Source organism: Canis lupus, chromosome 29 (genome assembly GCF_003254725.2).
Source record: "Canis lupus dingo isolate Sandy chromosome 29, ASM325472v2, whole genome shotgun sequence".
Classification (NCBI taxonomy): Eukaryota; Metazoa; Chordata; class Mammalia; order Carnivora; family Canidae; genus Canis; species Canis lupus.
Window position 1 is genome coordinate 11,449,712 of NC_064271.1, and position 17,765 is coordinate 11,467,476.

The 17,765-nt window shown below is 42.3% G+C and overlaps 1 protein-coding gene across 4 annotated transcripts in view; it reads left to right on the forward strand.

The window, feature by feature from the left end:
* Positions 1-17,301, forward strand: part of CHD7 (chromodomain helicase DNA binding protein 7) — a 191,530-nt gene extending 174,229 nt beyond the window's left edge. For 3 of the 4 annotated variants that reach the window (XM_025477808.3, XM_049103683.1, XM_025477810.3), the window contains 14 exons: positions 44-147; positions 1,474-1,603; positions 2,032-2,104; positions 2,262-2,319; positions 3,029-3,257; positions 3,506-3,714; positions 3,840-4,511; positions 5,550-5,710; positions 7,867-8,094; positions 8,321-8,764; positions 11,902-12,123; positions 13,686-13,826; positions 14,048-14,152; positions 15,410-17,301. In XM_025477808.3, coding sequence (XP_025333593.3) covers positions 44-147; positions 1,474-1,603; positions 2,032-2,104; positions 2,262-2,319; positions 3,029-3,257; positions 3,506-3,714; positions 3,840-4,511; positions 5,550-5,710; positions 7,867-8,094; positions 8,321-8,764; positions 11,902-12,123; positions 13,686-13,826; positions 14,048-14,152; positions 15,410-16,324 — 3,691 coding nt within the window. In that variant the 3' untranslated portion in view covers positions 16,325-17,301. The remainder of the gene's footprint in view (positions 1-43; positions 148-1,473; positions 1,604-2,031; positions 2,105-2,261; positions 2,320-3,028; positions 3,258-3,505; positions 3,715-3,839; positions 4,512-5,549; positions 5,711-7,866; positions 8,095-8,320; positions 8,765-11,901; positions 12,124-13,685; positions 13,827-14,047; positions 14,153-15,409) is intronic. The other variant, XM_049103686.1, reaches the window with a different exon arrangement.
* The last annotated feature ends 464 nt before the right edge of the window (positions 17,302-17,765 follow it).

The window sequence follows — 17,765 nt, forward strand, 5'->3', positions numbered from 1 at the left end:
TATAATGTGTATTTTAAATATGACATGAACTGTGTCTTTATAGTGAAGCTGATGTGTGGATACCTGAACCCTTCCATGCTGAAGTCCCCACAGATTGGTGGGATAAGGAAGCAGATAAGTCCCTCCTAATTGGAGTGTTCAAACACGGTAAGTGATGTTTCATGTGACCACATCTTGACTATGTGGCTTTGTTGTTAGAGCTCTTTGCATACCCTTTTCCAAAGTCATAATATTAATGAGGATAGTTCCAAAGGACTCTTGGCTTCTACCATTTTCCTGTACTAAAAATCTAATATGAACTGTAAATATCAGATGCTGTTTTTGAATGTTTGTTGAGTATTTGAGAAGAAAACATTTCTTTCTTGGCTGTAAATAAAACCAAAACCATATTTGTTTTAATAATAGCCAAGTTGTCCTATAGCTCTCCCTAAACTTTGCTTCCAGCACGGCTCCCCTTGCTAGCTCTGCCAACCCGTGTCAAAGTGGACGGTGGGCTTAACCTCTGCTATTAATCTGTACAAGTGCCTCCTGGGCTTTGTTCCAAGCAATATTTCACAAATGTCAGTGCTGAGAACTCACGGCTCCCCTGAGTGGGATGCAGCCTTGTTAACTTTGAAAGGCTGGGGATGCAGAACTGGCATGATATATACAGTGAGCGATTCCTGATTATAATCCCAATTCTCTGGAGGTCGCGGAGGTATTCTCAGCAGCCCAGCCTGACTAAAGGGGAGAATGATGGCTTATAAAACCTTTCATGATTACAGTTTGGCTTGCGGCGCTACAGCAGTTAGGAGCGGTGTGTTGTAGTACACATCCTAATTGAATTGTGCTGTTCTGCCTACGTACTGCAGCCGCGTTTTGTGAGCTCAGCCTAAAAATCATTTTCCCGCAGTGCACTGTTGGGATCTGCCATTTTACATCTAGTCAGCTTGGGCAGTCAAAAAGCAAATTGCAGTTTGAAAACCATAGAGAGAACAGTGTCATCTTACTGACATGCATCATCCTAAACCTAATAAGACAGGTTCGCTGGCCTTACGTAGACAGGGATTTTCAGCCAGTGGTGTGAGTTCCTCAGGACGGAAGCCATCCACAGGAGGATGGGGTAGACACAGAGTACCCTACAGAGGTCGTAAAGGAGCGTGAGGAAGCCTTTTAAATGTCAAGCAGAATTAGATCTTGGGGAAAATAGGGTCAAAAATCTTCCTAGGCATCTTGCAGTTATTTTGAACCTGTGTTTCCATTAATGTTTGCGGTCATTTAGATAAAACCTCTCTGAAATGTCACATGGTTCCCCCCTAAAAACGTGCCCTGTAGTGAGCATTCTGTGGAATACTCGACTAAAACAAGGTTCATAAATGATCATCTCATTTGAGAGCCAAACTTGGTGTATCATGGCAGTGCTATGATTTTATCAGTGACGGCCCTTTTGCTGTTTCTGTACATGTCCTGTGTGGGCTGGTGGGGATGGCACAGGCTACGAGAAGTACAATTCCATGCGAGCTGACCCTGCACTGTGCTTCCTGGAACGAGTCGGCATGCCCGATGCCAAGGCCATAGCTGCCGAGCAAAGAGGAACAGACATGTTAGCAGATGGTGGTGACGGGTAAGAAGGACATGTAAAAATTGTAATAAACTTTATGTCAGTGTCATCTCTATCAGCAGGGTTCAGTTACACTGCACCACACACTGCATTGCATCCGATTGGAACTTCAGTGATGTTTACCAGTCCAGTCGGTTTCTATACGATAATGATTATTTAAACACTATAGATTATCTAGATAGTCTGAAAATTGTTTTTTCCAAGTAATGACACATTCTCTCCCCCTCCCCCCCGTTACCCCACCCCTAACCCAGACCCTTCCCCCGTGGCTGTATGATTTAAATACTGATCAGGTTGCCTTTGATGTCTAACTCAGAATTAAAAGTAGCATCAGGTGGAGGATTAGTCTTTCCCAAGCTGCCCTCCCCCCACCCAATCTCTTGTTTATCTGTACAATTTACACTTTTTTTTTTTAAACAATTTCAATATAGGGGAGAATTTGATAGAGAAGATGAAGACCCAGAATATAAACCAACCAGGACACCATTCAAGGATGAAATAGATGTAAGAACTAGAGTATATTGACTTTTACAACACCATTAAAATATCATCTGCCCATATAAGACTTGTTAAACTTTATAGATAATGGCCATTTCTTAATAAGATAAAGCAAAATCAAACCCCAAATTATAAAAATTCTGTTTCTTGCTTTCCCTTCAAGGAATTTGCAAATTCTCCTCCAGAAGATAAAGAGGAAGCCATGGACATACGCACCACAGGTAAGGCTCTGTAAAAGCCCACAGAGCGGAGCAAATGTGTGCCGTGCAGGCATAATTCACATACCCGCTCTTCTGCTTCTTTATGACGATGATATCTTAAAATGTTATTCCTTCTATACTGACTCGTCCCTTTTGTGAACAGTTTTAATTCTTGTTTATTGTGGGTTATGCATTACACTGAATTTCTTTGATGAAATAACTACTTTTTTGGACTGAGATACTTTGTATATATTTATATACCAGTTTGTGGAAAAGTTTAAGCATCTTTAGAAATATATCTCTTGGGAGTAGGACATTTGCTAGGTATCTGAAACCCTGCAAGTTTTTGGAATGCTGACCTCTTCCCTAATGTCAGATGAATAACTATCAATTATGTGATTATGTTTTATGTTCAAGATTATTATTCTAAGTATGTTACGGAAGAGCATCGTTATAGTATAGTTCATGGCATAAAGTATGTTTCCTTACATAAAACGGCGATGTAAACTTGCTTCTCGAGAACCCCCTAAGGAGTAAAAAAAAAAAAAAAGTTTGTAAGTTTCATACTAATATTATCCTTTATTTATTTATATTTTTAAAATGAACACTGAGATAACCTTTCCCACACTGTCATCTGAATGTTAATGAGTCATCTTGTTTTGATGGAAAATCCTGTGTATTGCAAGATTGCAGCTATACATTTCAGAAATCTTTTTTTCCACTTCCCCAGGCAAGCCCAGTGAGAGTACTGCTGAGTTAGGCCAACTCTACTGGCCCAACACCTCGACCCTGACTACCCGTCTGCGCCGGCTCATTACTGCCTATCAGCGCAGCTATAAAAGGCAACAAATGAGGCAAGAGGCCCTAATGAAGACTGACCGGCGGAGGCGACGGCCCCGGGAGGAAGTGAGAGCACTAGAAGCAGAAAGGGAAGCTATAATATCTGAGAAACGGCAAAAGTGAGTGTCCTCGGGGTTTTACTCAGCTCCTGGGTTGGGCCTCTCTTCTCTGCCCTTCTCGACCAGCCAGAGACAGGAATCACGTCCCAGACGCTGATCAGAGGAAGTCTCAGGACATCAAAGCAGCCTGTCTCTCGCCCCCAGAATACATCCCATGTGTTAAGTTTAGGGGAAAAGAGAAGAAGAATGAATAAGCGTTAAGACTGTTTGCTCAAGTGCAGTTGAAGCTAATGTCTCCTTGCTCCTAGGTGGACAAGAAGAGAAGAGGCTGACTTTTACCGTGTGGTTTCTACTTTTGGAGTTATTTTCGACCCCATGAAACAGCAGTTTGACTGGAACCAATTTCGAGCCTTTGCCAGACTCGACAAGAAGTCCGATGAGAGTTTGGAAAAGTATTTCAGTTGTTTTGTAGCCATGTGTAGGCGAGTGTGTCGAATGCCCACTAAGCCAGATGATGGTAAGTGCTTTTCGTAACAGAAGTTCTATAGTAAAAGGCCAAATAAAGTGAAAAATAGAGGGTGAGCAGTTTAAAGCAATACTTAGGGTTCTTTCAAATGAATACAATTGTTTTCATGTTAACAGAACCACCTGACCTCTCCTCCATGATTGAGCCAATCACAGAAGAGCGTGCTTCCAGAACACTCTACCGCATTGAGCTGCTACGGAAAATCCGCGAGCAGGTGCTCCATCACCCTCAGCTGGGGGAGAGGCTGAAGCTCTGCCAGCCGAGTTTGGATTTGCCAGAGTGGTGGGAATGTGGGAGGCATGACCGAGACTTGCTGGTCGGTGCTGCTAAACATGGGGTCAGTCGGACGGATTATCACATCCTCAATGACCCCGAGTTGTCGTTCTTGGACGCACACAAAAACTTTGCTCAGAACAGAGGGGCTGGTAACATGTCCTCCCTGGGCCCACTGGCCGTCGGGTTTGGCCAGACTCCTGCCATCCTCTCATCTGCTCATGTCCAGGAGGAAAAGGCTACAGGACAAAGTGAAGGCAAAGGGGAGGAGTCAGGCAGTGTGGCCACCCAAGAAAAAACTGAGGGGAAGGAGGACGATGAAGAGGTGGATGGCGGGGAGAAGGACAGTAAGCAGGGGTGTGAGGCTGAGGCCGGCTCGGTGAGAAGCGAGCTGAAAGGAATGGAGGTCACTGCAGACACAGGACCCAAGTCCATTTCAGAAAAAGGCTCTGAAGAGGATGAAGAAGAAAAGCTGGAGGATGACGATAAGTCAGAGGAGTCTTCCCAGCTTGAAGGTAATGCTGGGCTGCTTGGGCCTCTCTCCCCATCCCACTATGGCAGCTATGCCAGGACCATCCTTCCCCAGCACATGGCAAGGGCTCTTATTTATTTCAAGGGTAATTAGTGTACAGTTACTTCTGTGAATAGGTACTTTCGAGTTATGCTTACATGTATGCTTATGTGTATGAATTTTGAACTACTTAATCGCTCAGAAGACCTGTAACAATTTCCGGATTAAGAATTGAGGTTAATGGGTCACCTGGGTGGCTCAGTGGTTGAGCATCTGCCTTTGGCTCAGATTATGATCCTGGGGTCCTAGGATTGAGTTCCGCATCGGGCTCCCCACAAGGAGCCTGCTTCTCCCTCTATGTCTCTGCCTCTCTATCTCTCATGAATAAACAAATAAAATCTAAAAAAAAAAAAAAAAAAATGAGTTAACTTTGTAGTAGCAGTGTATTAAGAATTCCACATGATTTTAATTTGGACAATTAAATGTGAAGGAGAATTCACTGAATAAATACTGGTAATTATTTTGAAACAAATGATGCTTAATTTTAGATTTAAGTCAGAAGTAAAGGGTAGATGCAGAATCTGAAAATAACCAGTTTTCTTTGTAAGTTGCAGTCAGGTTGCTATTCCCAACACAGAGTAAAAATTAAGCCTTCTATTGTACTGTTCTGGGGAGCTGGGCCTTGGTACTCCCACTGGTTGTTAGTCTTCTCTCCTGTGTGGAGGGACATTGTGTGGAGAGGCTCTGAGTCAGACTTGGTTGTCATTTCGCCTCCTCTGAGCATCAGATAACTAGTGATGTCACCTACCTAACCATGCCTGCGTCTTCATCTGTAAAATGAGAGTAGCACCATCTGCATGAAGGGGCCATCACCAGCTTGAAACAACAAGACTGTAAGATACCTAATGCCATCCTAGCCATATAGTAGGTACTCAATAAAATGGAACTGATTGGTATTCAAATTTTTTTTACCATGTCCTCTCTAAACTTCTTTTCCACTGACACTTTGGTTGTGAGTAATGCACGTGAATTCATTTCTCAGCAGGAGCTGTCTCTAGAGGGAAGAATTTTGATGAAGAGAGCAATGCCTCCATGAGCACTGCTAGGGATGAAACCCGAGATGGGTTCTACATGGAGGATGGCGATCCCTCAGTAGCTCAGCTCCTTCACGAAAGAACTTTTGCTTTCTCATTTTGGCCTAAGGTGGGTGGGTTGTTTTATTATTATTATTACTATTACTATTTATTACTATTACTATTATTATTTTATTTTGTGGGCCAAAAAAGAGTGGAATATAGGAAATCATTCTGGTTTGATTTTTCAGAGAATTTTAAGGTAGACTCTGACAGTGTATGAAGACTGTAGATTTTTCTCATGTTTTAAAGTCTGTGCAGTCCTTTTGTAATAGGACAGGAAAGGTGACATGAAGGAAAGATAAGAATCTTGCCTGTATTTTTGGTTCCTTGAGGTGTTTTAGGTTAGTAGTCACATTGTGCAGTAAAGTCTATGGGTTGTTGTTTCCACAGACTTGCCCTTAGCAACATGAAATGTTGCTCTTTTTTCTCTTTTTCTTTTTTTCTTTCTTTTTCTTTTTAAATTTTTTTGTATGGTGGTAAAAACCATGTAACATGAAATTTATGATCTTAACCAGTTTTAAGCGTATGGTTCAGTAGTTCTAAGTACATTCATATTGCTATAAAACAGATCTCCAGAACTCTCTTTGTTTTGTGGGACTGAAACTTTATACACATTGAACAACCCCCTCTCCTCTCCCCTCAGCCTCTGGCAGCCACTACTCTACTTTCTGTTTCTGTGAATTTGACTACTGTAGATGCTTCATCATATAAGTGGAATCTTGCAATACTTGCCCTTTGGGGGCACATTTATTTCACTTATTTTCACCTTATCCTCAACATTTATCCATATGGTAGCATGTGACAGGATCTCCTTCCTTTTTTAAGGCTGAATAATATTCCATTGTGTGTATATATCACATTTTCTTTACCCATTCATCTGTCCTTGGGACATTTGTGTTTCTTCCATGCCCTGGTTTATAATAGTGCTACTGAGGACATGAGGGTACTAGTATCTCTTTGAGATCCTGCTTTCAGTTCTTTTGGATATACACCCAGAAGTGGGATGGATGTGTCACATGTCATTCTATTTTTAATCTTTTGAGGACCCTCCAGACTGTTTTCTGTAGCAGTTACACACCATTTACAGTCCTACCAACAGTGCACAGGAGAAAATTTGTGGACTTTTTAAAATGTGTGTTTTAATTTTTTTAAATCTAAAACAGAACTTCCAGATTTAAGACCTCTTTGTAGGTTTGGAAACCCATAGTCATCTTAACTCCAGAGAGGGTAGGCTGTTGACCCATTTGCTCCAATACATCATGAGATAATTCCAAATGTAGTTATCTATAACCAAAAGCAAAATGGAAATTACTTTTTTGGCTGACTAGCATAATTTTATAATAAATCCGTATGTAATTTGGATCTGCTTTTCAGGGTGGGGACATAATCACCCTAATCACCATTACAGGGCTATCTGGTTTAAAACAAACAACATAAAAACAGCTTCAGTTGACTCATCCCCAGGCTGAACTTCCATAGTATTAGTTGTACAAGAGACAATGTGAAATTTTTAGCTGAAGGAGTTTCCTCTCAAAGACATTTTTTCTTCCCTATACCCTGTTATGCTGATCCCCCTTATTGAGGCGAGAAGGGAGTTTCCCAGATCAGTTAGAGGTCTATCGTAGCAGACACTTTTAATCTATGGAAACTGGGCCTAAGAGCTGTAATTAGAAATTTTTAATGTACACGCTTCAATGAAATTTGAAGTGATAATAGGTGGGGAATGCAAATTGACATTCATTAGGTGTTCCTAGGTTGGTGCCCATTTCGTAATGCTGAACTTTATTAATAGTGACGCTAATGATGTCCCACTTCCTGGGACAGACTGCGATCCGGCCAGTGGATCTGAAGCACCAGAGCGTCCAGAAGCTAAATGCAGGGTTCCATTGTTGTCTGCGGGTGTTCACCAACAGTTCTTTAACTTGAAGAAAAGTTACTTTTGAAATAGAAGTGGCTATGTAATGTTTTCTAATTTATGTGATCCAGTGTTCAAATTAAAAAATATTAAGTTTTCTCTGTTGGAGCAACCTTTAGCACCTTCCAGCAGAGCAGAGCAGTTTTGGCAGGTTTTGTTAATTTATTTGCTTGTTCTTTGTTTTACTTTTTGCCCATGGATTGACTTTTAAACCTCTTAGGCTCTTTAGCATCTTGATGGAAATATTTATCTGGTAATTTTCACCATGTCTTTATTACAATTTCGTGTGACTTTTCTTCTCCCTCCAGGACCGAGTAATGATAAACCGATTAGACAACATCTGTGAAGCAGTGCTGAAAGGCAAATGGCCGGTAAACAGGCGCCAGATGTTTGATTTCCAGGGCCTCATCCCTGGTTACACACCACCCACCATGGACAGCCCCCTGCAGAAGAGGAGCTTTGCCGAGCTCTCCATGGTCGGCCAGGCTAGCATCAGTGGGAGCGAGGACCTCACAACTTCTCCTCAGTTGTCGAAGGTAAGTTTGTTTTGCGGTTTATAGGCAAGTGCCCTAAATCATCACTCGGTTTAGGAGCTCACAGCTCCCTGGTCCTCCCAAGAGTTAAAGACAGCTGCCATTCCCTCAGCCATTTTCAGCGGTTATGAATGTGTAATTGCTGAAGCTTCATGTTCTTTCTTTCTGAAATCCAGCCCGTGTAGCAGATACAGTTTAGGCTCATTATTCTGTTGGAATTTTTCAATAGGAAGACGCCCTAAACCTCTCTGTCCCTCGCCAGCGGAGGAGGAGGAGGAGAAAAATTGAAATCGAGGCCGAAAGAGCTGCCAAGCGGCGGAACCTCATGGAAATGGTTGCCCAGCTGCGGGAGTCTCAGGTGGTCTCAGAAAATGGACAAGAAAAAGTTGTAGATTTATCAAAGGCCTCAAGAGAGGCAGCAAGCTCTACCTCAAATTTTTCATCTCTTACTTCAAAGTTTATCTTGCCTAATGTCTCAACACCGGTGTCCGATGCCTTTAAGACTCAAATGGAGCTGCTCCAGGCAGGCCTGTCACGCACACCCACGAGGCATCTGCTTAATGGCTCCCTAGTGGATGGAGAGCCTCCTATGAAGAGGAGGCGGGGAAGGAGGAAAAACGTGGAGGGTCTTGATCTGCTTTTCATGAGCCACAAACGGACGTCATTGAGTGCAGTAAGTTCAGGAGCTCACTTCCATTGTGTGTGCCCACAGTGGCAGCCAGAGTCCTGCCATTCTGACGACGCTGGCCTGTGCTCCTCTCAGTGATGTGGTATTAAAGCTGGCTTCTTCCACTAAAGAAATAGGATCACAATGAACAGTCATGGTTCTGAGCTGAAAAATTGTGTTGAGCATTGATACAGATCACTCGGCCTGAACCAAATGTAGCTTGAGGATTTATTCCTCCCAAGATCCTGATATATTGATTACTCTCGGAAGACTAGCCCAAAACAAAAACATGTTCTTCTGAGCCTATAATTGTTATCTCTGAATTCCTGAGGCGGAAAAAGCTTCTGCTCTTAAAAATAATGTTGTTTGGGCCCTGGCGTTTATTAGATTAGTATAAATGTTTTATTCCAGACTTAAGATTTGTGTTCATATACAAAGCTAGTGATTGCTAATTCTTCTACCTCTATAATTGTAGCTGCCTTTAAAGTCTCAACTGAATAAAGGTCTGTGCTAGTTTAGGTTTGTATGAAATGTATGTGCCAATGTATTTTGACATTTTCTTTTTCAATTCAGAGGACTTGAGTGCAGTGTAATCAAAACAGCTCTCTTCCCTAATCTTCAACCGTGCCACCTAAAAATGTGCTGCCTACGAAATGATGAGGGTTTTACCCCCAAAGAACTTGATTACATGTGATCCCTTTTTAAAGGACAAATTAGTACTAGGTATCTTAATCCTTATCGATTTGGAACCTGAATCAACATAATGGTGCTGGAACTGGTTTGTGCACAAGGAGCTGGTGCTCCAGGAACCGTGATGTGCCCTTTCCCTGTGGATCACAGTTTGGGAAATGCTGAAATTTGAAACTGAAAGGAGGGAGATGCTTGTTTCAATATCTTTTACTTTTTTCATCCCTATTCTTATTGCTTATTTTCTATTTCTTGAAACCTCCAGAAAGCTCAGTAACTGTAAAAGGGTAGTAAAAGTCGTGGTTGAGTGAAAAGTTTAGAAATGACAAAATAGCATTCACTGGAATTTGCCCTCTGGTGGGGTCTGATTGAAACAGAAGCATCTGGGTGATTAAAAGTTAATTTTCAAAATTCATTACCATGCACGAATCATAATAATGGTCATTTTTGTTGAGCATGTGATTACTCTTAGATTCTTATAAAAATATACCTCATAATGGATCAGCTGTGACTGGTTATTCTGTAAGTTAAAATGTCATTTCTAGGTGTGTGGTCCTCAAGGTTGTATCACTAGTGATTAGCCTTCACACTTGAAACCATCCTAACACTTTGATGGATTTTTGTTCCCTGAAATCCCTTTCTCCATAAGCATCAACAAGTTAGTGAGTTTCTGCATCTCACTCCTTTATTTGTTTATTCTTGTGTTTAATATTTGAGTCACAGCACATATTTGTCTGTAGTTCAGGCATCAGGAATTAACGATGTGAGCCAGGTACTATTTTCCTATTGTAATTATATATCCTATATTAAACTTCAGGCTGACTTTCTTCATTTCACACATTTGAAATCATCCTGAAGAACTTAGTGGTGTTTTTCTTTTTCTAAAGTCACATAAGCGACCCAGCCCCAAACTCCTAATAGATGTTAAAGGATGTATTTTTTAGATTTTTGTTCGTTTTATTGTCAGATGTTTTGATCTAGGAATTACTTATCTGGTATTGTGGTATTATGTGCATACAGATAAAATACAAGGAGAATGATGATCTATAAATAAATGGAATAGTGAAGAGGTATAAAGGTCAGCAAAGTTACTTGCTGAAATCTTGAAATCTTTTGTTATGTCGATACTCAAACTGGAGACTGTTTTGTGTTGCCCTGAAAAGTAAGGATGCAGTCATCATACATTCAGCAACATGGTGGAAATCATCCCTTTGTGTGCTGGCTCCCCCACCCCCAAGTATTGGGAGGTGAAGAATAAGGGCCTAACAAGTGCTTGTACTGAGGAACTCAGTACTGAAAATGAGTGACAGATGAATAATAATGTATCATAGCTGTGAGGCATGCCTGGGATACTTTGTGAATATTCCACAAAGGAAAAAGGGGAATGGCAGGAAGAGAATATGGGGAGAAACAGATGAAGTCTCCTTAGACATGGTCATACTTTGATTAAGTTCTGAAGACTGTATAGGAGTTGACCATTTGAAAAGAGGTTGCAGGAAGAACAGTGTGCAAAAGGGGCTGAGGCCAGAGAACCTTCCGGGTTGGATGAACTGTAAGTCATTGGTAGCAGGGGAATGTGATAAGGAGGGCAAGGTTCAGCAGATGTGGGCTCGGATACAAGGTAGGATACAGATCAGGGAGGGCCTTGATTGCCATCTAAAGAACTTGGATTTTATCCTGAAGGTGATGGGGATTCAATTATCAAAATAGTTTAAATAGTTCAGGTTGTTTTGACTTAGGAAGAGTGCACTTTAAAAAACGGACTCTGATATAGCAGTAGGGATGTCAGAATAATGAAGGGTGGAACTAGACTCAGGGAGATCATTTAGGAATATTGTAGGAATGTGGGGTGGGGGCAGCGATGAAGACCTGAACCAAAGTAGAAACAGCAGTAGGAATAGACAAATGGGCTGCCATAAAAGGTATCTGGAGTTTGGTGTAAGTTTGAGGACCACCGGCTGGACCATGGTAGAGGCTAGACTTGAGATAGACATGGTATTTTCAGTGTTGCCACACATACCTACTCCAGGTTGTTGTACTGCCAATAAAATTGTGTGGCTCAGAGAGTGCCGTGTACAGGTTGACTGTTGGAACATTCTTTTAATTATAATTTCTTTAATGATGTTATCCTGAGATCCCCAAGAGAGATTGAGAGGCTACCTTTCCTGCAAGTCAAGCTCAGACTACACTGCCCATGCCCTAGCTGCTTGCTTAAGATCTCAAACATGGAACATTGATGGACTGTGAATTTCCTAATTACTAATTCTACAGTGTGAAGAATGAGATTTAAGTTTTATCTTCTAATTTAATGGCTGTTCCCAAACCGACATTGTTTCAAGTAACTTTTTTCCATTTTTGGTCAGAGATCCATTATGCTAGGATAGCACTTTCTTGAGATAAGACATTTTTGGAATCTCTCTTCCTACGAGAATTCAACCCCTATCAACTTTCTGCAGGAGGATGCTGAGGTGACCAAAGCTTTTGAAGAAGATATAGAGACCCCACCTACAAGAAACATTCCTTCTCCTGGACAGCTGGACCCAGACACGCGGATCCCCGTGATAAATCTTGAAGATGGGACTAGGCTGGTGGGGGAGGATGCTCCTAAAAACAAGGATTTAGTTGAATGGCTGAAGCTGCATCCTACTTATACTGTTGATATGCCAAGTTACGTACCAGTAAGTACTACAGAGTTTAGTCCAGAGGAGGCCTGTGAGGATAGCCCTCGCAATTCTCCTGTACAGTGTAGAGATCCTCCATCCCTCTGCCTTTTGCTTGAATGTCTCCTCATCTCAGACATTTCCCAGTTTCTGTCATTAAAAGGTAGCTTTGGGTCTGAAGGACAACCTCGTAGGTATTTGAAGACACCTGTTATGCACTTCTTTACTTTCGTTCTCACCAAATAGACATGATTTCTTCACTTCACATGGCCTGGTTTTCAGGTGGTCTCATTATGGGGATGACATTCATGAATGTACCTTAACTGGTCTCCAGACCAAGTCTGACCAGCACAGAATAGTATGAAGCTGTTACTTGCAGAAATTTGACTAGCTAATACAGCCCAAGATTTTTTTTTAACAACTAACACTATGTGTAACATTAAACATTAAACAATATCTCCAGATGATTTATCTCATAAACTGCTTGCTAGCTGGCAATGCATATCTTTTACTCCCTATGTACTTAGTAACTGGATTTTTTAAAACTTAAGTGTAGGGAGTGCCTGGGTGGCTCATTTGGTTAAGTGGCTGCCTTGGGCTCAGGTCACCATCCCAGAGTCCTGTGATAGAGCCCCGGGTCAGGCTCCCTGCTCAGGGGGGAGTCTGCTTTTCCATCTCCCTCTGGCCATCTCCCTCTTGCTGGCACTCTCTCTGTCAAATAAAATTTTTAAAAATCTTTAAAAATAAAAAACTTAAGTAGAGAATTTCACATTTTATCTTGTTGAGTTCATCTTAAGTTGAGTCCTTGCCACTCAGAACGCCCCCTCCTGCATGGGTCCTTTCATCCCTTGGGTTGCTTCTCATATATAGTCTGTGTTGTAGACCTGATGTCATCTCTGTATTCATCCAAATCACTAAATAGAAATTAGCAAAAGTACTTGAAGAAATTTCCTTTAAAGATACCATGACTTGGAGGTGCCTGGGTGGCTCAGTCTGTTGATCATCTGCCTTTGGCTCAGGTCATGGTCCTGGGGTGCTAGGATCAAGCCCTGCATTAGGCTCCCTGCTCAACTGGCAGTCTGCTTCTCCCTCTCCCTCTTCCCCTCCGCCCCCCTCTCTCAAATAGATAAAATATATATTTTTTAAATACCATGACTTAGTTAAAAAAAGATTTTAAAAAGTACTGTGATTTGGTTAAACATTTGAAGGAAAGACTTGAAGCACAGTTATTGATAAAAGGAAAAGCAAATTCTCAGCTTACGTGATTATTTAGTTCCTTAATGTACAGAGAAAAAAATAGGAGTTTTTTTCCTTTTAAAGAAAAGTATGGTTTCTAATAACTTAAAATGATTCCTGTAACTTCCCTAATAATTAAAAATGGCTTGACTGAGGGTGCCTGGCTGGCTGAGTTGGTAGAGTGTGTACTCTTGATCTCTGGGTTGTAAGTTTGAGCCCCACATTGGGTTTAGAGATTACTTGGAGCAGAAAACAAATGGCTGGATTATATTCTGTCATTTTTATAGGAAAGGGTAATTACTAAATACAATCTTGCTAAATATGTATTTGGGATTTTTTTGCAGAAGAATGCGGATGTGCTGTTTTCCTCATTTCAGAAACCGAAACAGAAACGACATAGATGTCGAAACCCTAATAAATTGGATATAAACACTTTGACAGGAGAAGAAAGGGTGCCTGTTGTCAATAAACGAAATGGAAAGAAGGTGAACATTTGGGAAAGGAAATTGAGCTCACAGAAGGAAGCTTTTTATCCTGACATCTTTTTAAGGAAGAAAAATCATGTTTCTTCCAGAATATCTGTATATGATACACGTGTGTGTGTGTGTGTGTGTGTTGTGTGTGTGTGAGTGTGTGTGTGAGAGAGAGACAGAGGAAGGGGGGAATGCAGGTGCTTTTAGATCATTTTCCAAATGCCTCTCCCCAGATGGGTGGAGCTATGGCGCCTCCAATGAAGGACCTGCCCAGGTGGCTGGAAGAGAACCCTGAGTTTGCAGTTGCTCCAGACTGGACTGAGATAGTGAAGCAGTCTGTAAGTACACTGTGCTTCTGTCTGGAGAGGTATTAATACAAAAGTGTGGTCTCCTGAGCTTGTCTTTCTTTTCTGTTGACCATGAATGAATCAGTGATCACTGATTCTGAAAAGAATTGACATAATACATCCTCATTTCTTATATCCATACATCATTAGCTCAAAGCAGATTCATTTGACAGCTCTGATTTTAAAGGATTGTATAGAAATACATGTTCACGGTCTTGGAGGTAGACTTACTACAGGGTGGAATGTCCCAGGTAAACCTGGTTAACAGTCTACCTGTGGAATGGAATTCGTGGTGGTTGAGATCATTAAGATTCACTGATATATTTTTTTTTAATTTTCAAATAAAGAATACAACAGTTTTGTCTAAAATTTTTTTCCACTTTTCAAGATGAATTTGTTGCTGTCTTGATTTCTCTGGTTGTTTATACAGTAAAATTTCTCATTTTTCTTTTGGTGTATGGTTCTGTCAGTCATAACGTGTAATTTCTTGAACCACCACTGCAACCAAAATAGAGACCGTGCGACCCCAAGTTCCCTTGTTATTACTTGCCCCTCCCTACCCTTCCCAGCTCAGGCATCTGCTGATCTGTTCCCTGTCCCAAGTTTTGTCTTTTTGGGATGTCCTATTAGCAGAAGCATAAATTGTCTAACCTTTTTAAGATGACATCATAATTGAGATTTATCCACATGGTTGCTCATGTCAGACGTTTGTGCAACTCCTCGCTGAGCATCCTTCTCATCGCTAAGCATCCCCTCCAACGCATGCATATGCCCGTGTGTGCGCTTACCCATCACCCGTAGAAGGACATGTGGGCGGTTTCTAGACTTGGGCAAATACAAGGACAGCTGCTATAAATATTTGTTTTGGGGTGAACATAGTTTTTGGTTCTCCAGGGTAGATACTAAAATGTGATTTTGGTCAGCGTCCATACTTTTCAACTTCCTCGCAATACGTTATTTCTCGAGGTAGTTACGGATATGCTGATAACTGGCTGTTGACCTCACCAGTGGAGCGGCCTTTAGCAATTTTTCTGCAACTCCACACACAATTCAGTGAGTTTAACGTAAGTGCCAGAAGGTAGAATGTCTGCTTTCGAGGTTTTACCAGCGGGCTGTTTGGATGGAATCGTGGCTTCCGTGTCTCCATTCAGAATGAGCATTTTCAGCACCGCCCAAGGGCCCCCAGTGAACTTCAGCTTTCGCCAGCCGCATTTACAGCTGCTGTCTCTGCCTGTCCCTTTGCCTCAGGGTTTTGTTCCCGAGTCGATGTTTGACCGCCTTCTCACCGGCCCCGTGGTGCGGGGGGAGGGAGCGAGCAGAAGAGGTCGAAGGCCTAAGAGCGAGATCGCCCGGGCGGCTGCGGCGGCCGCGGCGGCCTCCACGTCGGGGATCAACCCTCTGCTGGTGAACAGTCTGTTCGCGGGAATGGACCTGACGAGCCTTCAGAACCTCCAGAACCTGCAGTCGCTCCAGCTGGCGGGGCTCATGGGCTTCCCCCCGGGACTGGCGACGGCCGCGGCCGCCGGCGGCGACACGAAGAACCCCGCGGCCGTGCTGCCCCTCATGCTGCCGGGCGTGGCGGGCCTGCCCAACGTGTTCGGCCTGGGCGGGCTGCTGAACAGCCCGCTCTCCGCTGCTGCTGGCAACGCCACTACTGCTTCGGGCCAAGGGGACCCGGACGACGGCACTTCAAAAGGGGAAGAGAAGGGCAACGAGAACGAGGAAGAGAACAAAGACTCCGAGAAAAGCACAGATGCTGTTTCGGCTACTGACTCTGCGAATGGATCTGTTGGTGCTGCTACTGCCCCGGCCGGACTGCCCTCCAGCCCGCTCGCCTTCAACCCCTTCCTCCTGTCCACCATGGCGCCGGGCCTCTTCTACCCATCCATGTTTCTACCTCCAGGACTGGGGGGATTGACACTGCCCGGGTTCCCCGCCTTAGCAGGACTCCAGAACGCCGTGGGCTCCGGCGAGGAAAAGGCCCCCGACAAGGCCGAGGGGGGCGCCTTCCAGGAAGAGGAGAACCTGGAAGGCAGCGATGCCGAGGAGAACCTGGACAAGACCGCGGAGTCCTCCATCTTCGAAGATGAAATGGCACAGGGTGAAGAGCTGGACTCACTTGATGGGGGGGACGAACTAGAAAACAATGAAAATGATGAATAACCAGTACCAGTTCCAGTTAAAGTGTTTAAAACTTTTGACAAGTGGTAGTCCTACTGTTTACACTCACAGTTAATGTTCATACCTAGTTTTATAAGCTGTTCTGTAACATAGTGTAGCAAAAAAAAAAAAGGAAAAAAAAAAGTCCAAGTCATGTTATACAGGTGTGTCAAAAGGTATCTTGGTCATTAAGTATTGTGCAGTGCATTATTTATTATCCCTAGGAGAGATGAAATTTGAGAGGTGATCATGTCTTTTTTAAGGAAACTTACATAATGCTCTGCTTTTTTTTTCTTTTTTTTCTTTTGGTACCATTGGTATTATAATAAAGAGCAATTTGTAACTGAGTGGCACTAATGGAAGGAAGTGCTGCTCAAAGGAAGTATGAAGTTATATATTTAATTTTTTAATTTTAATTTTTTTGCTGTGAAGGTCAAGATGAAATTTACCATACATATCATACTTGCTCATTTGTTTCCCTTTTGACTGTATGGGGGTTCCCACACTTGCGCATCCACACACATCCATACACTCTGACAATCTCCACGTTAGTGTGAACGTCTCTGTCCCGAGGCGCAGCAATAATAAGGCAGCTGTTGAATGTGAAGGGTCCCTTTGGAAATTAACCTACTGGGAGGGTTCTTGCCAGACAGAACTACAGTTCCATTGTCTCGTGGTCTTGTAATGCACTGGTATAAACAAAATAAATAGATGAATAAATAAAGAGTGAGAGAAGAGAGAATCAGGTACCTTTTTTAAATTAAAGGACTTTGTTACTTTAGCCACAAAGCTAAAACAGCATTACCTCAGCTCTAAACTAGCCTTGAAGTTTACAGACATGACTTTGTAAATGTATTGTTTTTCTTTGTTGTGATGTCCTTTTATTTTTTTCTTTGAAAACTGCTATCATGTAAGATAAAATGTAAATTGCTGCCAACTGTAGTAATGATGCTTTTAATAAAAGTGACCCATGATATGCAGAGATGTAATTATAGAATGTAGTATGTAGGGGAACTGGTGTTCACTCTATTTTTTGTATTCGCAATAGATGCAAATACAGCATTCTGGCCTTTGTACGGTTTCTTGATATATCCTCTTATGCTAGATTAGCTGTTAGTAATTCACTAAACTGATTGTCTTCAGACTAGACAGGAAGAAAAACCTTAAATTACCTTCACATAATTCCACTCCAGATATCTCCACAGAACCACACACAAAAACCTCCTATTACTCCCTCAAAAGGGCATCTGAGACTGAGAATACTTTAAAATGTGTGCAGCGTCTGATAATGTGGTACACTAAAGAACAAAAGGGCAAAAGAAAAATGAGGCTTTAATAGGCAGAATATCTAGGTCATTTATCCTTGGTTAATGGGTAGAAAAACACAATGCCAGAGTGTCAGCAAGGGACACAAAGGCGCTCTGGTGTCCTGCGGACCGGTGCT